This window comes from Chanos chanos, chromosome 5 (genome assembly GCF_902362185.1).
Source record: "Chanos chanos chromosome 5, fChaCha1.1, whole genome shotgun sequence".
NCBI classification, from domain to species: domain Eukaryota; kingdom Metazoa; phylum Chordata; class Actinopteri; order Gonorynchiformes; family Chanidae; genus Chanos; species Chanos chanos.
The window spans coordinates 35,687,808-35,712,231 of NC_044499.1; the positions used below are offsets into that span (position 1 = coordinate 35,687,808).

At 41.1% G+C, this 24,424-nt stretch overlaps 1 protein-coding gene across 1 annotated transcript; it reads left to right on the forward strand.

The window, feature by feature from the left end:
• The first annotated feature begins 4,002 nt into the window (after positions 1–4,002).
• On the forward strand, positions 4,003–20,911 carry doc2g (double C2-like domains, gamma). The gene is made up of 10 exons (XM_030775676.1): positions 4,003–4,417; positions 5,300–5,379; positions 6,107–6,181; positions 9,795–9,904; positions 12,412–12,538; positions 12,656–12,712; positions 13,373–13,497; positions 17,398–17,479; positions 18,144–18,240; positions 20,781–20,911. The coding sequence occupies exons 1-10, from the start codon at positions 4,015–4,017 to the stop codon at positions 20,909–20,911; spliced, it is 1,287 nt and encodes a 428-aa protein (XP_030631536.1). The 5' UTR covers positions 4,003–4,014.
• Positions 20,912–24,424: the final 3,513 nt, after the last annotated feature.

Genomic DNA, 24,424 nt, shown 5'->3' on the forward strand with positions numbered 1-24,424 from the left:
GATACACCACAGGATACAGCTAAATCATGAGAGTATTTAGCAAACAACAAGTGAAAATTAGATTAATTCTCAGGCATGAAAATGCAGTGGAATTACTCACTATTTTGCAGGAACATTTAAACTTTAAGTGAATGGCACACGTGCTGAGCTGTGCTCAGTAGGGCACTGCTTTGTTAATTAGAGGTGTGGTCAGATCATGTAATGCTATAGACTAGAGTTTGGTGGTGAAATGATGCATAGTATTATGGGAGACTAATGATACAATATTGAGAGATAATGACTGCATTACGCCCCATTAGTTTCGGTGTTCACGGTGACATGCACACTGGGCAAAGCGAAAAGACGTCACACTCCCCTAATCTGCCTCTCCTCTTCATCCCTCCATAATCCCTGCAGTCCTACAGAGATCCTCCTTTCTCTTTTTCTTCTTTCCCACTTTAGGCGCCGCTCTGATAAAAAAAGTGGCTTTTTCCTTTTCACTAAAATCCACAGAGAAGCCGACTCCCTATCTTTGGATTTCTTGCCTCTTTTGTCCTCTTGTTCCCTGTATCATTTTTCCCCTACCTTTTCCTCTCATCTCTCCCTGTCTTTGGTTCTCTCTCTCTCTCTTTCTCTTTTTCTCTCCCTCTCTCTCCCTGTCTTTGGTTCTCTCTCTCTCTTTTTCTCTCCCTCTCTCTCTCTCTGTCTTTGGTTCTCTCTCTCTTTCTCTCTTTCTCCATACGGTCACCTTCACTTGTGGAGTGTCCCCAGTGCATGTCCACTGTCCAGCCTCAGGGCTTTTCTCTCCCTCTCTCCATTTCCGTCCTTATTTATTGTAATATGCTGATGGGACTAACCCAGGTGTACATATATATGTATTCCCTCAGAGGCGAGAGAGAGAGAGAGAGAGAGAGAGAGAGAGAGAGAGAGAGAGGTGGAGATGGAAAGGCCATGCCATTCATCACTGACTTGTCAATTTGTCCCTGGAAAATGAAGCTACAATTTATCATGAACCATGAATAAGAAGGAAAAAAAAAGGAAAGGGCAGAGGGAGAGAAAAAAAAAATGGAGGCAAAGGGAAGAGAGGAGTTCAGGAATGGTTGAAATTAGGTCAGTTAGAAAGAAAGTTGCTGAGTTAGCGCTGAGTTTAGTGCTGAGGTTGGTTAGTACCAAACTCAGGCCTATCCCCAGAGAGAGAGACTAATCTGACTTCATGAAATATGACTTTTCATGCATTCAATGTATTTCCAACACACTTAAAAGTGAACTGGCTCTCTACTGCATGTGATTATGTATTTGTATGCAAGAACACACTCACATTATCCTGATTCACCCAAATTTCACTTACATTAAATATCTTTTTGCAGTGCTGTGAAAATGTTGTGGTTTATCTGTCACGTCAAACAAATTGCCATATTTATTTGAGTTGTAAAAAAATAACTAACATATGTGATAGCCAATGTCATGTCAGCATGATACAAGATATTGATTTCATGTTAATGGGAAAGCACTGGAATAAATGGAATGGAATGGAATGAAGGTGTTAAACTGAGTCTCACAGCTCTGTCTTCAGAGTATCAAAGTATAAAGACTCTCTTCTCGTGTTCATATCAAAGAACCTTCCGCATTTCTATTTTTAACACATACATGTTTTTTTATTCCTTTTTACTCCTATGATTTGACCTTCATAGAGAAAAGCATTTGAAGCTTACACACTGAAACATCATCTCCTTTTATTTTTCATGCTCTCTCTCTCTCCCTCTCTCCCTCTCTCTCTCTCTCCACCTGTGTCTCTCCCTCTCTCTCACTTATATCACTTTCTCTGCCACTGTCTCACACATGTCTCTCTCTCTGCTCCATCGCCCCCTGCTCTGTTAAATTTCAACACTGCAGAAAGTGTGAGTGACAGTTCTGTTGGTTTGCTGCTCCACATACCCTGAGACTTTAGCAAAAAACGTCACTACTGAGGCAGAGGGAGGAACAGAGGGGAGGAGACAGATGGGCGAGAGAGTAAGAGAGAGAGAGTGAGAGAGGGTATATTGACTCAAAGCAGCCGTGGTTTCTCCTCAGTGTGTGAGAGACAGAGGACGTGAAGGAAGACGAGATGGAGCATTGGAACAGATGAAGACTGTCATTGAGTAAGTGTGTGCGCGTATACATGTGCCTGTGTTTGTGTGAGGGAAAGAGAGTGTGGGTCTGTCTGTGAGCATGCAGACACATGTGTGAGCATGTATGGCTTCATACAGGCAGATGTTTGTGTCTGTGTCTGTGTGAGTGTGTGTGTGTTTGTGTGTGTCTCACTGAATGTGACTGACTGTATCTTTGTAAATATGAGTGAGTGTGAGTCTGAGTGCTTGTGTGTACATAAATGTGAGTCAGGGTGACTGTGTCTAGCCATATAAATCTGAATGTTCAGGGCAGTGTGTGTGTTTTGCTGAATGTCCAGGTCAGTGTGTGTGTTTTGCTGAGGCTGATGATGGAAGCCGTCTTGATGGCGTTACCCCTCCAACGAAGCATCAGGCAAGGTCTGAAATATGTGAGTGAGAGTGTCTGTTTGTGTGCGTGTGTGTATGTGTGTGTGTGCATGTGTGTGTGTGTGCGTGTACGAGCGTGTGTGTATACATGTATGTGAGTGTGTGTGTGTTTATGAGTATTTATGAGAGGAGAGAAAGAGTGAGAGAGACAGAGACAGAGAAACACAAACCCATACAGACAGGGAAGAGAGAGAGAGAGAGAGACAGAGCTCTTTTTATCAGTTACAATGATATTTGGAAGGGTCAGAGGGTAACGGTAATATGTTCTAATTAAAAGAATCATGCACACATGTATTTTGTCATGTTAGATGACAGTCATGGCAGATATGCATATCTTAATACTTATGAACTGCCAATAGAATGAATTATAGGACAACCCAATGACAATTACATAAACACGCTCTAACCTATTCATTACTCTTCATCATCACTAAACCAGCTATTGCTTCTATTTATTATTAAATCATTATTTGGCTTCATTCTAACAATCGTAATCCAGCTTTCACAAAACATGTAATGTGGTCTTTGAATCACAGAGAAACTCTTTCAATCATTATGAAATAAATCTCTCCCATCTCTCCCATCTACATCTTTCATATTCAAACCCTATCAGTCACAGGGCTTACTTTTACTGTGAGTAAAAGCAGACAAATAATAACAGTCCAGTTATAACTGTGGAGTGACACACGGGACGTCTGTTTTTGGCAGTTATTGTGTACCCCCCTTGTATCACACTCCATCATTATTTACTGCTTTATTTGTTATGTCGGAGCACAATTCCTGATGGTTTACCATTACGTTTTATAACTGACCGATATTTATTAACATACTCTTGCTTCACTTGATCAGCACAAGCTGGTTAACAGTTTTCATTTTTTTTATTTATTTTTTTTTTTTACAATTTCTGTGTCTACACTCTGTAACTCGTGCTTAGCAAATGTGGCCTTTACTTTAAAAGAATGTGAGAAACGCACTCCATTTTTAGCTTCTTTCACAGATCATTATGTCTTTATGGAGTGCAGTGTTCTGTTTAACATCCCACAGTAGTGGGAACTGTTCTAAAAATATGTGATTTGGTTTACCTGACTGCAATAATATTGGTGTAGATTCTTAGCACTTAGATTGATCTGTTTTGCCAGCACGATATTTTTATCTCAGAGCAAAACACTAATTGGATCAAACATGGCTTAAAGAAAGGACATAGGGAAAGACATTGTACCGTCTGTCATTTACAGTGTCACCATTTAATCAATCGACACCAGTGAGTAAACTAAGCCATCGGATGTTCTATGCTGATTTACTGAAAAAAATCAGTTTGAAAGACAAAAAAATTATCTGAGGTATCAGAGAGGGAGCATCACTGTGACAAAGTTAGGAAAGATAATCATTTTTAATCCAATCCCTTTCATCTCTCTCTCTCTCTCTCTCTCTCTCTCTCTCTCTCTGTCTGTCTGTCTGTCTCTCTCTCTCCTGCACCCTCTAGTCCTGTTAAGTTGCCCAGATGAGTGTGTCCAAACCTCCTCAACCCCACTCCCATTTTGCCCCTGGCTCCTCCTCCCATCTTGCCCTTCCTGCCTCCTCCTCAAACTCATCTCTCAGCCCTCCATCTGCCGCCGCTCCCCCGTCCATGCCTGCTCCTCCTTCGCCGGTCAAGATCTCGATGCAGGAGCACTTTGCCATCAATGTATGCCCTGGTCCCATACTCCCCATTCCCCAGATCTCAGACTTCTTCCCCCGTTTCCATGACTTCCCCTGTTCTCCGCCAGCCCCACGGGAGAAACAACCCCTGAGGGACAAGGAGAAGGACGGAGTTAAGGATGGAGGAGAGGTGGACAAAGAGAGAGAGCGAGACAAGGATGAGAATGGAGGAGATGAGAGAGATCTAATGGACTCTGATGATGAAAGTGAGTTTTCAGGACCTCATGTTCTTGGTTTGTGTCTGTTTGTTGTGTTGTGTGCTACTGCAGGTGGCAGTTAATGACTGTCTTTAAGTCATTGCTGGAAACTGCATGTGGTGTGTAATTCTGTGAGAAGCAGTATGTGTCATCGCTGCTTTGTCAAGTGTAACACAGGAAATCTGTCTAGAGATCTGGAGTTGGTTTTTTGCAGTGCTCCTGTTGCATAACTACTCTTGTGATCAACTATTTACCATTCTTCTGAGCTCTGTCATTCATGATTCATCAACTACCTCAAAGAATGGTGTCAGAGTATGCCATACTCTACGAGCATAACGAGATTTTGTATCATTAATGTAAAATATGCTGTCAGAGTAATTCATACGTTAGAGGTGTAAGAGGATTTTACATCATTAATGTAAAACGCGGTGTGAGAATATATCACACTGTATGGGCATAAGAGGATTTTGCATCATTAATGTAAAGTATGCTGTGAGAGTCAGTCAAACTTTATGAGTTAGCCTGAGGGACTGATAGGCATGAGAGAATTGTACATTCCTGTCCACTTCAGGAAAAGAAATTCAGGAATGTGCAGGCTTGTGATTTTTATACTGTATGAAATTTGCTGATTTTTTTTTGTTGGTGGTTAATGTATCTGGACAGGTTGCTGTTACAGGCTGACTCCATCACTCGTGTTGTGTTTGCTGTGCAGTGTGTTTTAGTGGACAGGCTAATCCATGAATTGATGAAATGAAGCAGGACAGGTTGCTACGTAAATGCTAATAACCCCTCGCTGGTGAATCAGTCATTCTGAATTGTACTGCACCCGTTGTTTTGAAACACAGGTGCAAATCCCTGATAAGTGATTGTGGCTATTGACTATTGTTTCAGCTTACCTGGGAACTCTGGAGTTCAGCCTCCTGTTTGATCAGGAGAACAACTGCCTCCACTGTACTATCCTGAGGGCTAAGGTATGCTACATTTTCACGCTCTGCTACACCGTACTAACCTTAACACTCAAAGTCAAACAGTAAGCTACTGTTTCTCCTATTCAGTCAGAAAAATAAATAAATAAAAAAATAAACCCTTGGCTGACCAATTTATGACCAAAGTCAGCAATAAGCTGTTTGCCTTTTTGACTCTTATTTTGCTGTGTGATTATAAGAGTGTTATTGCTGAGTTTGCTATTGCTTTGCCATTGGTAAAATGCCAAATATTTCATTTCATTATCCCATTGTCACAGATTGTGGTTTCACAGCTTGGAGGTTAATTGAATTAGAGCCAGTCCTCGGAAAAGCACCAAACATCAAACAGTTTTTACAGAGAGCCAAACAGTTAGTTGCTAGAAGTTGGACAATACCTTAGGTTGCCAGAAGCTATTTGAATAGACCATATAATAAACAAAGGCTAGGGATTAACTCTGGTTTAGCTCTCCAGGCTCCACAGATCTAACACGATCTCTGCAGCTGACATCAGAGCAATGTTTTCCCATCTCCTCTCAACCATGCTAAACACTGGAAGTGTCACGTGACTAGACGTAGGCAATCTCCTTGAAACTGTGTGCACTTTTAATGTTCTAATATGACATTGACTTTGACCTCCATCTGTGTGGAGAAGCCTGTGCATTATGATGATGCTTGTGTGTATATAGCATGTGACACGAAGCTGGTATATGTCTGTGTGTATCTGTGCCCACAGGGACTGAAGGCAATGGACTCCAATGGACTGGCAGATCCATACGTCAAGCTCCACCTCCTGCCCGGAGCCAGCAAGGTCATTACAACCTTCCTCTCTCTTCTCATGTCCCCCTTTTCCAGTCTTACCCTCCCCTGTATCCTTTCCAACACATTAATGTGTGCTGGACCTGGTGCGTTGCCAGAGATAGCCTCTGTGGTGGGTAACACAGCACTGATAATGCCCCCACAGTGTGGGTACTATAACTGGACAGCAAAGAACATGTTGTGACTCTCTAGCACTTTCAGATCAGCAGTAGCTGATAGAAAATAAATAAATAAATAAATAAATATAAAGCTCGGTCAGATTTTGGTCATTTCTGGGGCTCTGATTTGGAAATGAAGTTTCTCTTACTCCACAGAGGTAATGGAACCGGACATGTCAAGTCATTTGTGTTGTCTCTGGACAAAGCCCACCGGGATTTCTCCCCTCCTCCCTCCAACCCTCCCTCTGCCTTATAGTGTTTGTGTTACCTCTTCTGTCCCCCAGTCTTTATCTGTTCCTCCCTCCCCAACCTCCATTCCTATCTTGTCACTATCTCTCTATCTCTGAGTGACCCACTTTGACCTTGAAACACTAACACAGTGTTGAGTTGTGGATGAAGGGTAGGGGTGAGGGGGTGGAAAAGGGGAGAGGGTGGGATGGACAGAGGAAAAAAGAGAGAATGAGAGAGACAGATGAGGGGGACATGAGGAGGATGAGAGACAGCAGCAGGTGGTTGTCATGGAAACAGGGAGGATTGTTACACGACTCACGTCAACAGTAGAGTGTGGACGAGGGGAAAGAGAGGGGAGAAACGTCAGATAGTACGTAAGTGTGCACGCGTAGACTTGGTACATATCGACCACACGGGCTGAAAAACACAAGAGGTGTTGAAATGCGAGAAACAGAGGTCAGCAGACACCCATGTGCTCATGCCCACGTGGACACACAGACAAAGACACACACGCGCGCACACACACACACACACACACACACTCACACACACACACACACACACACACACACACATACATGCGCTCGCAGTTATTTTCACACGTATATGTATAAAAACCTCAGTGATTAAATTTCCATATGAATGCACATTAGGAACATCAAATCATGTAGACGTTTTGCTATTTAAATAATGGCTGTGTTTTTAAAAGGGGGTTGATTTTCTATTGGATGAGGGGAGAGGGCAGCTGTTTGTATGATACTCATATTTAGAGGTCTGTTGCAGTGAAGGGCTGTTGAGGATCTGTAACTGTTTTATTACTGACATGCCTAAGTTTTACACTGTTGCTCAGGTTCTGTGCCCTTCTTCTAATCTGGAACTAGAACAAGATAAAATGTCACAATAAACAACTAACTAGTGTACTGGCAATGATCAGTAATAGCGCATTGACCAAAAGGATCTTTGGCTGTGAACATAAAATAGGATAGCAACATTTTATAAACAAAGAACAAATTCATTAGCTTACTGAGGCAAACTGTAAACCTCTACAGTTGTCTACAAATACACTTTGATTTACTTTTAGACTTATCTTTCCTTGTGGATGTCTTTTTATTTGAAAAAGACAATTGTCAAACTTCAAATTGGCATGAACATAAGCCTGTACAATGTCCAATTAAAATTCATCTCTTCACCTTTCAACTAAACGTCGCCGTCAATCATACGAGACCACTGCTATCCAGTCGCAAATGAATATTTCAAGAACATAATAAGGATATTTCTCTTATATATTACATTAATATTCTACATGTACATTCACCGATTAATTCAAATGACATAAAATTAATGTTTCAAGTATGTTAACTTAATTTTGGTCATTTTTGTGCATTTTTTAGTTTTCAGTAAGCTTCTACATGTTGGACAAACACATAAAATCCCTAGAGGTGCCAGATAAGTCATGCGAGTCAGAGGTTCCTGATCCCTTGTTTAAATGTTTGGTTGATTTTGTTTTGTTAAGTGTCCTTTTAAGGGGCAGTATGCTTTTATGTACAGTTGTATTACTAATTTTTATATAAGTAAATATCTTAATCTAGAATTTAGGATTGTTACTGGGTAGCTAACATGGCAAATGGAAACTGTTTGCTAACCCTATCCAGTCAGCTAATTTAATTTCAAGTTCAGCAGAGAGTCGATCAAGTGTGGATTTTCCTCCTCTTTCCGCAAATTTCCATTCATTCTGTAAATTTTGGTAAATTGATAGGAAATAGTATTAGGTACATGCATATCTGATGATTTGCACATGGATCTGAACTGCCTCTTTGAAGGGTTTCAATATTAATAGCCCCTCACTTCATTAGAAATGATGCTGACACAAATACAAGTACAATGTGGGTGCCTATTTTTGTAGGTGTGAAATGTCTTGGTCTGTGATATCTTGGGCACAGTCTTGCTCCCAAACTAAAGTTATGAATAATTTAATTTTCTGCATGTCTATTTCAGAAATTCAGGGTACATGCATACATACATTCGTATATGAATAAAGTGATGAATTCATGCATGAACTCATACACTAACACCTCCTCTTTATTCCCAAACTACACCTACCATCACACATAACCACAGGAACATGGAGCTACACCAACACCCTTAGATGTAAAGCTCGTCCGTGTCAGGGCTCATGTCTTCACACGGCATGGAGAATGAGACCTCTGACTCACGTTCTTACTCAGGTTCAAACTCAGGGATCCAGAGAGAGCGCATAAAAGAAAACAAGCCCATATGGAGGCATTTGGAAGGGAGAAAAAGGAAAGAGCTGGAGGAAAGAGAGGGGGGGGGGATTGGATGAAATATTCAGAGACAAATGCAGCCTCACTGACTGGAAACAAGTGGAATGAGGAGGTCAGAATAAATCACACACAGACCTCATATATGTAATTGGACAGGCATAGCCAACTGTATTAAGGTGAGAAACAGCAGCTCACTCTGTTTCTTTGCATAACGCAATTTAAACATAGAAATACTAAGAGGTGCCGGAACTTTCATGAATAGGCGTGATTTGCAATCAGGTGAAAATGTATGTATCAGTGTATTCGTGTCTTGTATGAGTCTATATACAGTTTAGGAGTAATTAGCTTCTGAGTGCTGTCATGTTGATAGACGCTTAAGTATACAAGTGCCTTGAGAGGCAAAGAATTTCGCTCCGCAGTCACTGGGGGGTTTGGGCGGCCAGGCTTCACTGGTTTAATTTTCAAATGCAGTGATATGGTTGTGTAGCTGGGAACAAGTAAACACACAAAGCAGCCATGCGACACATCCTCCTGGCATCTGGCAGCAGTGGTTTCCTGATTGTTTTCTCAAGCGCTTTTCTCTTTTTGTTTGCATTGATCTTTAGGCTGATTGTGTTAATAGTAGGTAATTGTTTGATCTGGTCTGTAAAAGCATGTGTGTGATAGTTGTTTTGAAGGAGCAGCAGGTTGGACGTGAGGGGAAACAGAAGGGGAGGTGAGGTGGGGGAAGCCTCCTGTCCTCTCACTCTCCTCTATAAAGTAGGTGAGCAGATGTCTGGCTTCTCCTGAGGGAGAGAGATAAATGAAGTTTCCACTCTTGCTCTCTCTTCAAACACCCCTCCTTACACCCCCCTCCCTCTCTCTCGCTCTCTCTCTCTCTCTCTCTCTCTCTCCCTCTCCCTGTCTCTCTTTATTTTGCCTATCTGTCCCTCAGGCGAATAAACTGCGCACAAAAACGTTGAAGAACACACTCAATCCAGTGTGGAACGAGACCCTTGTCTATCATGGCATCACAGCTGCTGACATGACCACCAAAACGCTCAGGTTTGTGTGACAAAAACAATCACACCATAATAACTTGCCTGTTTGTTTCGGTCATCCGTCCAAAACTGACAGCTCTACTCACCTGCATTTTACAAACAGGTAATCACACTCCGGTCATTAAGTATGAGTAATTATGAAAATCTTCATTCACGTTCCGTTGCATTTTATGGACATATTTTACGATTATAGACCCCACCAGGATGAATGTCATGGTTTTGCTGGATCAGAGGCAGTGATGCTTGAGGAACAGGTCTGCTGTTCCACAGACCTGCGTACTTCACTGATGCATAATGATTGCAGTTTGGTGGACAGCTAAATTAACTGTAGCTTATTACTGAAAACATTACTTGTGCTTGTGTGATAGAGTGGATGAACTTCTGCTTGTGTGCTGGGGTGGATAGAGCTGATGACTTTAAGTTGTTTAATAGTGAGCTCAACTTGCATTTAACAGTCTCCCTGCATGGGTTAGCCTGCAAAGTATACACTGGACACTCTAAACGTTTTCCCCGGCATACCTTGGTGTTTTGCTTTGCCTCATACCCAGCCTGTTGTTATTATAAAGATCAATGTACTGAAAGACTATCTTGCCAAATGTGTTTGTACAACAAATTGTATGGATAACGTTTAAAATGCCTTGCTGGAAAAGCTGTGTGGTGTCATGATCCTGCGGTTCATTTGACACCAGTGGTGAAGTGATTACAAAGGGCAAGTGCAGTTCACTCACCGGGCACCTGGTCACGTATTGGATTTGACTTTGCCTCAGCGTGAGGTCCATAGTGTTTTGATAAAACACAGATCTCTTTCAAAGAGAAGCTCCCACATTAGAGTGCATCCTTTCCAACTGTGGGAACAGAGCATTAAATAGTCTTTGTGTTTCCCTCTTGTGTCCTCAGTGGAGAACCACTTAAGGTAGCAAATAGTCTGTTGGATTTTGGGGTGCAGAGAATAGGAAAACGTAGAAAACTATTCAAACCAGATCCCGAACTCAGAAATGGATCGTGACAGGCAGTATTCAAGCTCCGGAAGTTGACTGACAATGCTTGGCAATGTTTGACACCCCTGGTAAGCAATCTTCCCCTCGTGCGGCTGCAGGGCATGCTAGTTTTTGCTTCCACCCTGTGTGAACACATCTGCTTCAGTTAATTAACATTCTCAAGAGCTTCTGAATATTACCTTCAGTTAATTTAGAGGAAAAAATGACCTAACTCAGATTTACAGAGATCCAGAATTGAAAGTTGTTTGTGTATTCCTAAGACTTTATGCCCTAATTGCGAGTCGCTTTGATATGAATGATACTGGATCAGAAAATGAAAAATGAACTAATGAACATCTTGTCCCTTACTGCACATACTGAGCAGCAGCTGGGAGGAATTCACGCAGATGATGCATTGCTTGGCAAAAATTCCCATTCCAATCACCTTCCCCTTATCCCCATTTGGAATCTAAAGCAATTTCATACAAACATCACATTTACATTTACATTTTTTCATTTAGCAGATGCTTTTATCCAAAGCGACTTCCAAGACAGACAGAAAAACAAACCAAGCATTTAGCCATTAAGGATCTGACTGATGCGTAAGTGCCACCGCTAAGTTCAGCGTTACAAAAAAATCCATATCATCGTTCATTTTATCAAATTTGTTCAATTGAACAAATATATTCAAAAGTTAAAGAACATCTTGTATGTCATTTTAGTCACGCCATCTAAAGTAGAGTCTACGCCCCAGTTTTGTGACGATGACTCCACACACAGACATCAAGCTGAAGGGGAAAAAGGAAATTAGCAGCTTCCATTCTTCTCCTCAAATTTCACAGTTCCCTCTCTCTCTCTTTCTCTCTCTCTCTTCACATCACCATCTGCCAGCGAGCCCTCTGGTGTCGACACCTGGCAGGTATGACTAATTCCACTCTGAGCAAGAGAGCGTGAGGGCAGGACTGATGGTGCTGTGTCACCCGCCTACCTGCAATCATTCTACAACAGCTTTCCGAAGCTCTCAGGGTCTGTCTGGCTCAACCGCCCTGAGTATTCCACCCCCCCCCACACACACACACTTTCCGACACCCCCCTCCCCCCCTTCACCGCTGTCACTACCCCATGTTCATTCTTCATGTTCCCCTAATGGAGCTCAAGTGGCAGAGGATCAAAAATACACCAGCCCTGAGGGAGATTGAATCAAACAAGCAGTTGTCAGTGACCAAATAAAAATTTCATCACCCGAAACCACACCCATGTTTATTGTATAAAATAAATGCATGTCATAATAATGTTTTTCTTCTTGTTGTTGTTGTTGTTGCAGATCCATTTTGTTATTCATTAAACAAACGGCAGTTTCTAGATTATTATTTGACTTATTCTGAGAAAGCTGTTGTTCATTGTTTGGCCAGCTCTCTGTGGTATCACATTAAAGATGAGTGCTCTCTGCAGTGGGTTTTTTCTATCTCTTGCCCCTGAATGTCTCAGACGCTTTATCTCTCTCTCTCTCTCTCTCTCTCTCTGCCTCTCTCAGGCTGTGTGTTTGTGACATGGACCGACTGGGACGTAATGAGTTTATAGGTGAAGTGAGGGTGGCACTGAAAAAGCTGAAGGAGGGTGAGAGCAAGAAATACAACATGGGTTTGGAGAGAATTGCACAGGTGCGTCTATGTGTATCCCCTCAAGAGAAAATACAGTTTTTTGACCCTGTATACTGACCTCCCCCCTTTTCTTCTTCTTTTTTTTCTACCTCTCCCTGCCTCTCACCCTCCACACAGAATAAAGAAGGCAATAATCAGACGATGGAGCAGGGGGCTCCTGTGGTAGAGGAGGAGGTATGTATTTGTTATATTCACTGAGGTTTGGTTTAAATCATCATTCTGATTCATTTGTTTAAGGAAGTATTAGTATTTGATAAAACATTTGACTCAAATAAGTGTTTTGTATAGCTTTTACGGTACAGCTGTGAAATGGTGCTTTTTCAGTCCATTTTTGTGTGGTAATGTTATAGCAGAGCCGTTTTTGCTGTGACAGCTGTAATACACTGCTGCTGTGTATTTACATGGAGAAATGTTAGGAATGTCTAATACTATCTAGTTCTTGTGAAAGTGTGCTGATTACAATGGTTGACAATACATGGTGTTTCTTGGAGCCAACGAATTTTCTGTATCTTCATTTTATTCGCTATCAAAAACTGAGAGAGAAATAGTGTGGAAGTAATTACATACCGCAGTGTTATCGCCATCTGAATCGGAAATAGAATCGTGTCCTGGTTCAAGGCCATTTTCCATATCTCTGTAACAGTGATGATTGCTTAGGCCTTGCTTCATTTGCCTTGAGTTCATCTTGGCATGATTTTTGCTTTGTCTTGGTAATTAATTTTTTTTTTCCTCCCATGTTTACTCGTCTACCCTTTCTCTCCCCTCCTCTGCCGGACTCTCTCTCTCTCTTTCCCTCTTTTTCTCTCTCTCTCTCTCTCTCTCTCTCTCTCTCAGAGGGGCCGAATTCTGGTTTCACTGTGCTACATCACAGAGAAGAGCAGCCTGGCTGTGGGCATTATTCGTTGCGCTCACCTCGCCGCCATGGACTCCAACGGCTACTCAGACCCCTTCGTCAAGATGTGAGTCATGGGTGTGCAGAGAGCAGACAGAGGCAAGCTGAGGGGAAAAGATAGTCCAAAATAGTTCAGCCGTCCTTAAGGGTGTTTTCACATATAGTCCTGTTGAACTGAACCAAACGCAGTCTTCTTTAAGTGGACCAAAGACTGAATGAAATGATAAAGAACCCAGCTGTTTTTTTGTTCACACTGACTGTGTACTTGAAAGAGGACCAAGTTGTTTTTCTGGTCCCTTGCTGTTCTTATTATAGTCTCAATTCTCTTTACATGCACACACTTTTGGAACGTGGACCTTAATTATTTTGAATTGTGAATAGTCACCAATACTGCAATGGCCTGGCTACCGGTTCCCTGCCTTTCGCCCAGTGAGCGCTGGGATAGGCTCCAGCACCCCCGTGACACGAATTGGGAGAAGCGAACTAAGAAAATGAATGAATGAATAGTCACCAGCATGTGCTTTATGACGAAAACAGAAAGTGATTACAACTCACGTATTTTAATTGGTCTGGTTGCACCAGATTTATCAGTTTTTGAAGCGGCGGGAGCTGCAGTATTTTCAAGGATGCCCTCTGGAGCGTAAAACCAATCCTTGATGTGACTTGACAGCCCACTAGATTTTAAACATGTTGCGCGTTTACAAAACTAATTTGACATAGCTATTTTCCTCACTGAGTAGACCGCTCTTGTTGACATTTCGAGCTTTTGTCGAAATATCGAAAACAACTTTACTGTTTGTGGAGGTTGTTTTTTCCATTCCTCAACAAACGCAACAGTATTGCCCCCTGATCACACAAGTTTTGAAAGGGACCAAACCAAAAAATCCACTCCGTAGCATGCGAGTAACAGACAATTTTAAAGATACGGTCTTTTGATCCGTAGGGTAACCAGCATTCTGCTATTATACCCCATTTAATTTCCTCGCGAAAATATTTTCCGCTCGCAAAAAGTCTACGACAACGTCCATAAGGTGTTTAATAATACACTCCGGTTCGCTTGAAATTTTGTGTTAAACTCTAATTAACCAATGGAGAATTGCAACAAAATAATAAATCGTCTTCTTATTCGGTCCAAAGTAATGGATTATAGGTCTGAAAAAGGCCTTAAAACTATACAAACGAAACGAATTACTAACAGTCCACGAGATGGTCTCATTTCGACTAATTAGGGCAGACTGAGTTAGTTTGTAGGGTTCTCATATGCCCCAATATTTGCCAAACCACCCAGAGTTCACTTAAATTGACTAAAAGGGACCCAGTGTGAAAACTTCCATAAAGTCTGTTGGGAAGCAGAGTGGCATGGAAGATCAGATGTTTGAATGTGAACAATGAAACTGGTTTCTTGCAGTTGTGGTTCATATTTATTGTATTCGGGATTGTATTCAGGCTGCGTGAATGCACTGCAGGTAGATGAAGAGTTTGTAGTTAATGGGAAACTGGATAAGTTCTCCTTTGAACCACATGCATAAGACCAAGACTTACTCTAAACCTGAATACCCGAGACCAGGACACACTGTGCTCAAATGAATTGTATGAAAGAGTGTTGCAATTTCTAATTTGAGGGCGATTGTTTTTTATTGGTAGCCTGTCGTACATTTTGTCCACCTTTTGTTGAAATATGCCTGCATACTTCGAGACTCTTCATTGGTATTCTAGTATATGTAACCTAGACAATCATTTAATGCTTTCTGGCATTTTCTGTACTTGTTATTCAGTTACTTCCTAAAGAATTATCATGAGGTGAAAACATCATAGTACTTCAGTTCTGAATGGGTGACACTGATTATAGATTGTGGTGTTCTATTATTGTGCTTATACATTGTGACTGGATCTATGAAGTTGCTTGGATTGTTCCATCATGACATTAGTAAAATATTGTGCTTGTGTTTGTTTTCCACTCCACAGAGGCATAATCAATCAGAGTGTGTTAGAATGGATCATTTGTTTGATATATGACCATTGCTTGTGCTATATTCATTTAGTCGGACAGGTGGAGACTGGGATCTCTGGGCAAGTCTCTGACAACTTTCTCTCTTGTATTGATTGTTTCCTGTTCAGTCACTGGTCTTTATTGAAGCATGCATACGCAGACACACACGGGCATGCACACACACACACACACACGCACGTGCACGCACGCACACACACACACACACACACACACACACACACACACTTGCACATCTATATTTTATTGTAAAGCATTGCCTATTTTCTCGCATTGTCCCCCTGAGGTTTGATTAGCTTGGAGGAGACAACATCCTGTTTGGGAACAAAAAGGTTTTAAAAAGCTGTAGATAAGGCCAGAATTGTTTTCTCTCTCCTCTCTCTCTCTCACTCTCTCTCTCAGCTTAATGTTGTTTGTGGGCTTCTTGTCAATGTATTATTACTGGATGTTGTTGTTGTTTTGGCAGATGGGTTGTGTGTGCATGACCATTAATTATGTATTCTCATGAATCTGAGTGAGAAATTCACCCTGAGTAAGGAGCTGTTTTGGCTGGAGAACTGAACTCCAAGCACTTTTCAGAGATTTGTTTTGTTGATTGGCATATAGCTTTTTTTTTTTTACAAAACTGTGAGATTTAAAACTTTTCACAATTATAACAATGTTGTTGATTTCAGCGATAATGCGTAATACATAAGATTAAATTGTCTTATACTTGCCATAATTATACTTATAATAATAATTGTAATTGTAGTTGTTGTAATGTATTAGAGCAAATGGGTTTTTCCTTGGTATCATGTGTGGGGTTATACACCTTAAACTGACTGTGCCCTTAAAACGGTAAAATGTTGGTATGGTCTACAAGAAGAAACTGGGTTTGAAAAATTTTGAAGTGTTTTTTTTTTTTTATGTAACTGAAGAATGTTGAGGCCCTGCTTGTTTTTAACAGCTCTCTGCCACACATTTTCACACTGTGTGGAACTAATGTGATTTCTGGAGCCCTTTCCTTTCCATTACCTCACACGCCTCACCATACTGAGCCTGTGTGATCATGGACTGCTTCTCAGATCCCTGACCGCTCCTCATCAGAGCGGGCTACTCCTGCCATGCCTCTGAACCGTAACTGCACTGCAGGAGGGAGCTGTTGAACCAAAGTGATAAGTGTGATACAGCGAACGGGCAGACAACTGGTATTAACGCAAGCAGATTACTCATAGGGAGCAGATTACCCTTTGTACTTTGTACTTTGTACTTTGTGTGTGTGTACGTTTGTGTGTGTGTGTGTGTGTGAGAGTGTGTGTGCGCGCGCGTGTGTGTGTGTGTGAGTGTGCGTTTGTGTGTGTATGTGTGTGTGTGTGTGTGCATGTGTATGTAGGTACATTTGAGAGTATGTGTGTGTGTGTGCATATGTGTGCGGGTGTGCATGCAGTATGCATGCGCGTGTGTGCATGTGTTTGTCTGTGTAAGCACCATAACCAGGGCATGAATTCAAGAAGATTAGGAGATTGCACTCATGTTACTGTGGGAAATAGAAATTTGGGGAAGGTCTGGCAACCTCCACTGCTCTGTTAATACTGCCTTTAAACAAGCCCCAACTGTTCTCTCTATGCTTTTAATTGATGATTGTCTAGGTCATAGGCACTGTACAGAGGCAGAATGCTATTATCTCATTAAACCACCCATTTTCATCTAATCCTAGCCTCTAGAACAGATACTGGTATACATTTTAAACTAATAATATCACTGGAGCATTGTGAAAAGTAATTTATCTGCTGCCTTTTATCTCCAGCTGATTGCTTTAGTTATCATCAGTCTCATCCCTTCTATCCCATCTCTCTCTCTCTCTCTCTCTCTCTCTCCCTCTCCCTCTCTCTCTCTCTCTCTCTCTCTCTCTCTCTCTACCTCCCCCCCCCCCTCTCTCTTTCTCTCTCTCTCTTCACTCTCCCTGTCTCTTACTCACAGTGTTCTTCAGCCTGACATGGGGAAGAAGTCAAAGTACAAAACTTCAGTGAAGAAGAAAACTCTTAACCCAGAGTTTAATGAGGTAGATCCTTTTCCTCCACAGATGTGCCTCAGTAATTCAATAAGGCTTAATTTTGTTTTGTGAGCACGAGTTTAGCCTGAAGGAGTCAGAGCATGAATCATTACTGCTACGTGTATTATCTCACTGCATTGTAATACACTGTCGTATGGAAACATTGTGTCCTTACATTTTTATAATTGGCTTGTAATTTATTAGAAAAATTCATTTGTGTTTCACTTTATCATGAAATCAAAGCAAGAGCATTTGTCAGACCTTTGTCATTAATATGAAAATCTCAATAAATATTGATCCGTAAAGTAATTTGAATTAAGATTATGAAGCGTAGAGTTAATATAGTAAATTCACACATTTTAATGATTCCAATCTGGTTTAAAAATGAGGGAACAATTGTCAAAGGCGCAGTGCTGTCATTTTTACTGTCTAAAATTAGAGCGTTGTCGTTGAGACAATTGCAGGTTATGACTGAGCACACACACACACGCACACACACACACGCACACACACACACTCGCGCATGCACACACATACACACACACACACACACACTCGCGTGCGCATACACACACACACACACACACACACACACACACACACACACACACACAGAGACTAAAAATTCCATTCCCTTATCTTTCTGGCCCTTTCATTGATTCCTCTTTGTCAGGAGTTTCTGTATGAAGTTCCTCACGACCAGCTGGCCAAGAAGACCCTAGAGATTTCAGTGTGGGACTACGACTTGGGGATGAGCAATGACTTCATAGGTGAGTAAAGAAGCTGTTATGTTATTGTGCTGAACATGGCTTTCAGAGACTTTTACTGTATTTTTGGCCTTGCTGCTGCTAATTGCACACTGAAGGTGTGGTGAGAGAATATGAGGAAATTCAGACTCTGCCTGTACACACAGACAGATTCCACTAGTGACAGGGACATCATGAACTTAACAAAGTGACCAAACGTTCATGTACGGCCGCCGTAAATAAATACGTGTACGAACCAGTCAACGGTAAAGCACAGATATTTACGAAACTTGATCAAAGAATATTCAGTTAAAACTTAAATTGCTTTAATACATTCATTGGCAAAGCCCCGTGTTGCCTGTCTGGTGTCTGCGCACCACTGATCCAAAAACACCTTCGCTGTGGCGTCCTGATTATCCCGTCTGGCCTCCCCTCCGAGCGGTGACCAAATCCAGTCTGGCTTAGTTTCACTGCATTTCCAGCAGAGTGGTGCAGTCAATATGATTGCTGTGCTTCTGGAGCCTTGCCACAAACTCAGCAGTAAAGAATTTATTCAAAGTTATTTAGGATTTAGTTATCAGTCCAAATATTACTTTTATTTTTTTCTTCACAAATGACTATGTAATTTTTTTTTTTTTTTAATGAAACAATAGAGGGCTGAAAAAAGGACTTCATCAGGCTGAGGCGAGGATAAGTAGTATCTTCCGCTTTCACACGCACAGAAATTTTTTCCCACATATTTAAAACAGGACCTGAAATAGAGAGGCAGGTTTTTCATAAAAAAAAGAGGTGGGGATGTAATGCTGTGTGACAGGGATGCTCTCCACAGCATCCTCAAGCAGAGTACACAATGCATTTAATAACACCAAGCCAAGCAGCACCTGACAACACTCATATCCATTCCCAGAAACCAAACCATAGTCTGACACGTCTACCTTGTAGTGACAATGCGAATGCTTCAGAACACTCTTATGTTATTATAGATGTGCCCAAGTGTATAAAGCAATAAGAATGCTGACTATTTAACTTTTATTTACATTGGCGGTTTTATAACATGCAAGGTGAAAGGTGTATAAACAATTCGTTATGCTGTAAGGTTTCTCTTTCTCTCTTTCTCTCCCACTCTCCCAATCCCAAAAACCCAGTTATGTATTAACCAATCATCGTAATGCTTCAAACACTAGGTTAAAAAACATTTCAGATGACAAAAGGAATCAATGAGGTAGAGCATCCTGACGTTTCACTTCATGTGGGATTGGATAACACAGGGGAGAGGGATTATTCTTGGGTATTTCACAGCTCTGAGATCAAAAGTGTTTTGTTACTGCCTTGTGTTCTCTCTCTCTCTCTCTCTCTCTCTCTCTCTCTCTCTCTCACACACACACACACACACACACACACATATATACACACACAGACACACACACACAAGCAAAACAGTGTGAGATTGAAATATATTCAAATAACTGGAAATGGTCTCATGCTTGCGTTTAGCTAAATAAACTCTCAGTTTTACTATTTACTTTGATTTGGGGGGGGGGGGGGGCAGTTTTTCTGTGGAACAGTGTTGATATAAATGAATATAAATGAGTATAATTGTATATGTAGATGTGTAGCTGTCAAAGTCCTGGCAAACTTTTCTGTGAAACAAGACTCAAATCCTAACTGGGCTGCTGTGGAGCACCCGCTGTGAGCGGTGACTAATATGTACTCGAAAACAAGCTGAGAGCTGATCATTTTTTAGGAGGTGCCAAAAACACCTTAGCGGTAGAAAGGATGCACTGTTCAGTTATGCACTGCCAATATCACATTAGTATAAAGTGACATTTTCATTTCATTTATGTTTTTTATAATACTGTGAAAAATTGTGGTTTTCAAACAACTCTTTTATGTTAATTCATTTGTCATCACAGTTGAATCAGATGTTCCCTGACAAAGTCCCATTGCGGATCCATGATACAATCTGCTCTTGAATATTTAGACACATGAAACTGAGTAGACATTTGTTTACTTGTTATATGTTCAATAACTGAAAAATGTAATATTTCAAAAAATGTGCTGCTTCCCAGTACAAACAAGTTTCTCTGTTTTGAAATTAGCTGTTGACAAAAAAGACTAGGCTGTGCTGTCATACTGTGAACAGGTTATTGATCTAGAGTAGGAGTGATGGCAAGCAGAGAGAGAGAGAGACAGGGAAAGAGAGAGAGAGAGACAGAGTGACAGTTAGGGTACAGGAGAAATGTTCAATAGGCCAGGTCGAAACTGTAGCTCCTGTCCTCTTAGCTGAATTATTCAAACTGACATTTTCTAGACTAATGCCAACTTTTTAGGGATACATCATGAATCTTGTTCATTTTCAAGAGTTTTGGTAGTTTATTTGTCCCTATTGCTACAGCTTTTTGTGAAAGGAAAGGATGAAAAAATGAACTGATGAATCCTATGCAACATCTTCACTTTCATTATTTACTCGGTGACCTCTTTCTCTCCATTCTCACCTGCTTTTTTTCTCCCACTGTCCTCTCTCTCTCTCTCTCTCTCTCTCTCTCCATCTTTCTGTCTCTCAGGTGGTGTCGAGTTGGGCATCAATGCTAAAGGCCAGCAGTTGAGACACTGGTTTGAATGTTTGAAATATAAAGGGAAGAAAGTAGAATATTGGCACACCCTCACACAACAAGGGGCCCCCAGCAGCGACTGACACACCACATGCATGCTCGCAAACACACATACACACACACACACACATATATGCATACATTAGTTTTCCTTTTTTTTATCTAAGAGTCAATAACATGGTAATACAGTAATAATAAATGGGGAAAAATGCAATAATATTAATAATGTCGATGTTGAAATTGATATTAATATTTATGGGTTGTTCATCAGATAATTCTGAGTGCTGTCAACTCAATCTTTAATTGTGAATATAATGAAAAGGGGGGATTTTTCATGGAGCGGTTAGCCGATGTGACGTGCTTACAAATCATACATCACTCCTTGACTGTGTGCATTCACGTTAATTTGCACTGCTCTCTCTCTCTCTCTTTTGTTTTTCTTTTACACATGACTAATGTGACTCTGCGCTGCCCACGCCAGTGGGTCTTAATGTTGAGTAATGTCCATTGCACAGAAGTTTCCAGAGTATAACCATCTATCACGTAGGCTGCCGCTGCTCTCCATTGTTTGTCGGTATTGAAATAAGAATTTGCACAGTGTCATTTGAAGCACAACACATTCATCTGTCTCTGTATATTTGCCAAAGTGACCGTTAAATAAGTGTGGGTGTGTTTTTGTTTTGTTTTGTTTCGTTTTAGGGTTTCTTTTGTTTGTTTTGTATTACGCTGTATGAAATTGAGAGAGAGTACTTGGAGCAGTCCTACAGTCTTATAACAAAGAAAGAGTGAGATAAGAGACTCCTTCCTGAAATAGGAGATCTTGAAGCTGGTCGGATGTAGTTGGGGAGTGTAAATGTGTGTGCATGTGCATGTGAATGGGTGTGTGTGTGTGTGTGTGTGTGTGTGCGTGTGTGTGCGTGCGTGTGCATGTGCATGTGAGTGTGTGTGTGTGTGTGTGTGTATGTGTTTCCTGAATACTTGCTCTCTCTGATTGACACACTGGCCTAAAACATGCCATGACCCCTTGCGCTCTGCCACCATCCTCACTGAGGCATGGCCATGCATGTGTCCCTGAGCGGAAGGGGAGGAGAACCACAGAGGCAAGAGCAAGTCTGCCCATTGACACGATCCATCACCAGTCCAGTGTCTGTGTGTGGGGTGGCACAGGAGAGACAGCTGTTCAGACAGATGAATGGATATAAGGGCTGTCGGACTGGTTTGACTGAGCGGATCTCCCCAGTGCTTTAATTAGGATTACTCCTCTCACATCAACTGCACTCAGAGTCATCTACAACCGCTGAACCCCGAACGGATAACTTGACATCCAGCACAGCCGTAGCGGAGCATTCTTAGTCTGCTGGTATGAGAGAGAGAGTGTGTGTGTGTGTGTGTAAATGTCAGTCATAGCTTTTTTTTTTGAGACGGGGATGCACTCCAGTGTTAAGCTTTGGCTCTGGGGAGCAGAGGGTTTTTGTAAGAGTATGTATGACTTTGTGCAGCCTCTCTGTCAGAAACGTCACATCCGAATGGAAAATAAGATATACTAGGACAGGGTTTCCCAAAGGCTTTCACAAGTATTTCAGGACTCTTAAAGCTAAAGCACATTTGCTTCCTGTGGTCGACTGATCATCAAGTCTGTGATTAGTGGAATCAGGAAAACCGGACCCACTAGAATCAGGATATAGTTCATGAACAGCGTGCTTGGGTGATTAACAGGAGATGTTTGGGAAGCCCGCCTAAATCAGAGTCCTAATATTCAAATATAATTGTGAGTATGTATTTGTATGTGTTGTGTGTCTACAGTGGGTTCGTTTCTCGTTCAAAGCGTGTAGAAATGTCACAAATGTTGGAAACACACCCATACACAACTCTTTAGAGACCTGGGTGTTACTTATCAAGGTCCAACTGAAAAGCACAGGAAATTCTTCAATGCAAGGACAGCGAATAAGAAAGCTTGGACTCAGTCATCTAATACAGTCTAATACATTTGCAGGGACAGTTCTGATCACAAGGCTAAATCAGAACACAACAGGTCTGAATGAAATTCACATAGTGGACTGTTTATTTGAACTAGGGGACCAAGCTCCAGAGGTGCATAAGCACTTTCTTTGTTTGTATTGTCCTGTTTGCTGTTCTAAGGTTTATCTGTCTGTTGCAATGTGCTGCCCATGTAGCTTATCTGTGCTTATTTTTGCAGCTTTTCAGGATGGCAGAGGAGAATCATATTTAATTAACCACTTGGAATCACTTTATATTTTATTTATTTATTTATTTTTGCAAACACACTGATATACTGATATTGTACTGATTGTACTGATATTTTGCCCAGTAATATGTCTTCTCACAAATGAACCTGACTCAAGAACCTTCATCCACATGTCAATATTGGATTTTTCCCAATTTTGGATATTTTGGATGCAGAAATTCTGGCCTGAAACATGGTAGGTGGCATTTCCACGTAACTTGTCAGCTTGCATAGGGTCTACGCTTGACTTAACCCAAAAGGGGCTACCATGCTAAAGCAGTGACCCTAAAATCTGATGAAACTGAATGCACACAAAATCGTTCAAAATTACAAAATAAGTCTTTGGAAAGCAATCATTCACGGCGTTAAACGCTGATACAGTCATTGCTATTGGCCTGTGTATTGGACATCTTGTCCTGTATCGCCTTCCTCAACAGTTGTTCCCTTGAGCCAGATTCTCACAGACGTCTCAGACCTGTAAAAGGTCTCACCTTATATGTGTGTAAGGCAAGCTCAGATGATTGATATCTCACTGTTAACTAATCTGAGCAGCCACAGAGGTTAACAAGATATAAGTGTGTGTGTGTGTATGTGTGTGTGTGTGTGTGTGTCTCAAGAACACCGACTTTTATAAGTGTTGTTTTATTAAGAATTTATCTGTCTTTGGGATCTCTGCCATCTTGAAAGTCTGCTATTTCAATTTTTTGAAGAGAGAGAAAAAAAGAAAGCTTAAATTTGATCTCCTTGTGAACCTTATAACTGATCTCTATGGAACATAGCAGAGAAGAGTCTGTATGTGAATTATAGACTTCAGAAATTACACTGAGGAAACTTACAGCTTAAGCAACATTGTACTGTGCTTTAAGTTAGTCTTTGAACCTGCTTTACTCCTCAACTTACTTAATGTGTGCAAACCTGACTATACACAGAATATGCAAAAAAAATTAATGCCGGCTTCCTGAAAACTGCTTCCAAAACAATGTGTTTTATTTTGAAAGATAAGATTTTTGCATTTCATTTGTAGCACAAAGAGCTTAGTTACAGTACCTCCACTTATTTGGCAAAAAAATATTGTAATGACTTGCTATGAAGCTATGAGTTAATTTATTGATTTGTCAGAAAACTTTGTAAAATTATTACAGATTTCACTGGTTTTACTCTCATGTAACTGACACAGACCATGTTATGTAATACTTGATGAGAATTAGATCTGTATAAGAAAGTTCTAGATGCCACACAGTGGATACTATTATCGTGGGAAAACAAAGCAGCGATGCTGGCCTACATAACCGCTGTCTGCAGACACACGTTAGACAGCATTTCAAAAACAAATGAGTCAAGGAATCATGGA

Excerpts from the sequence above, each read along its gene's own strand:
- doc2g (XM_030775676.1), top strand. The coding sequence starts at position 4,015 with ATGAGTGTGTCCAAACCTCCTCAACCCCACTCCCATTTTGCCCCTGGC. Across the intron at positions 5,380-6,106 it reads GTACTATCCTGAGGGCTAAG|GGACTGAAGGCAATGGACTC; the intron begins GTATGCTACATT and ends CTGTGCCCACAG. Across the intron at positions 9,905-12,411 it reads ATGACCACCAAAACGCTCAG|GCTGTGTGTTTGTGACATGG; the intron begins GTTTGTGTGACA and ends TGCCTCTCTCAG.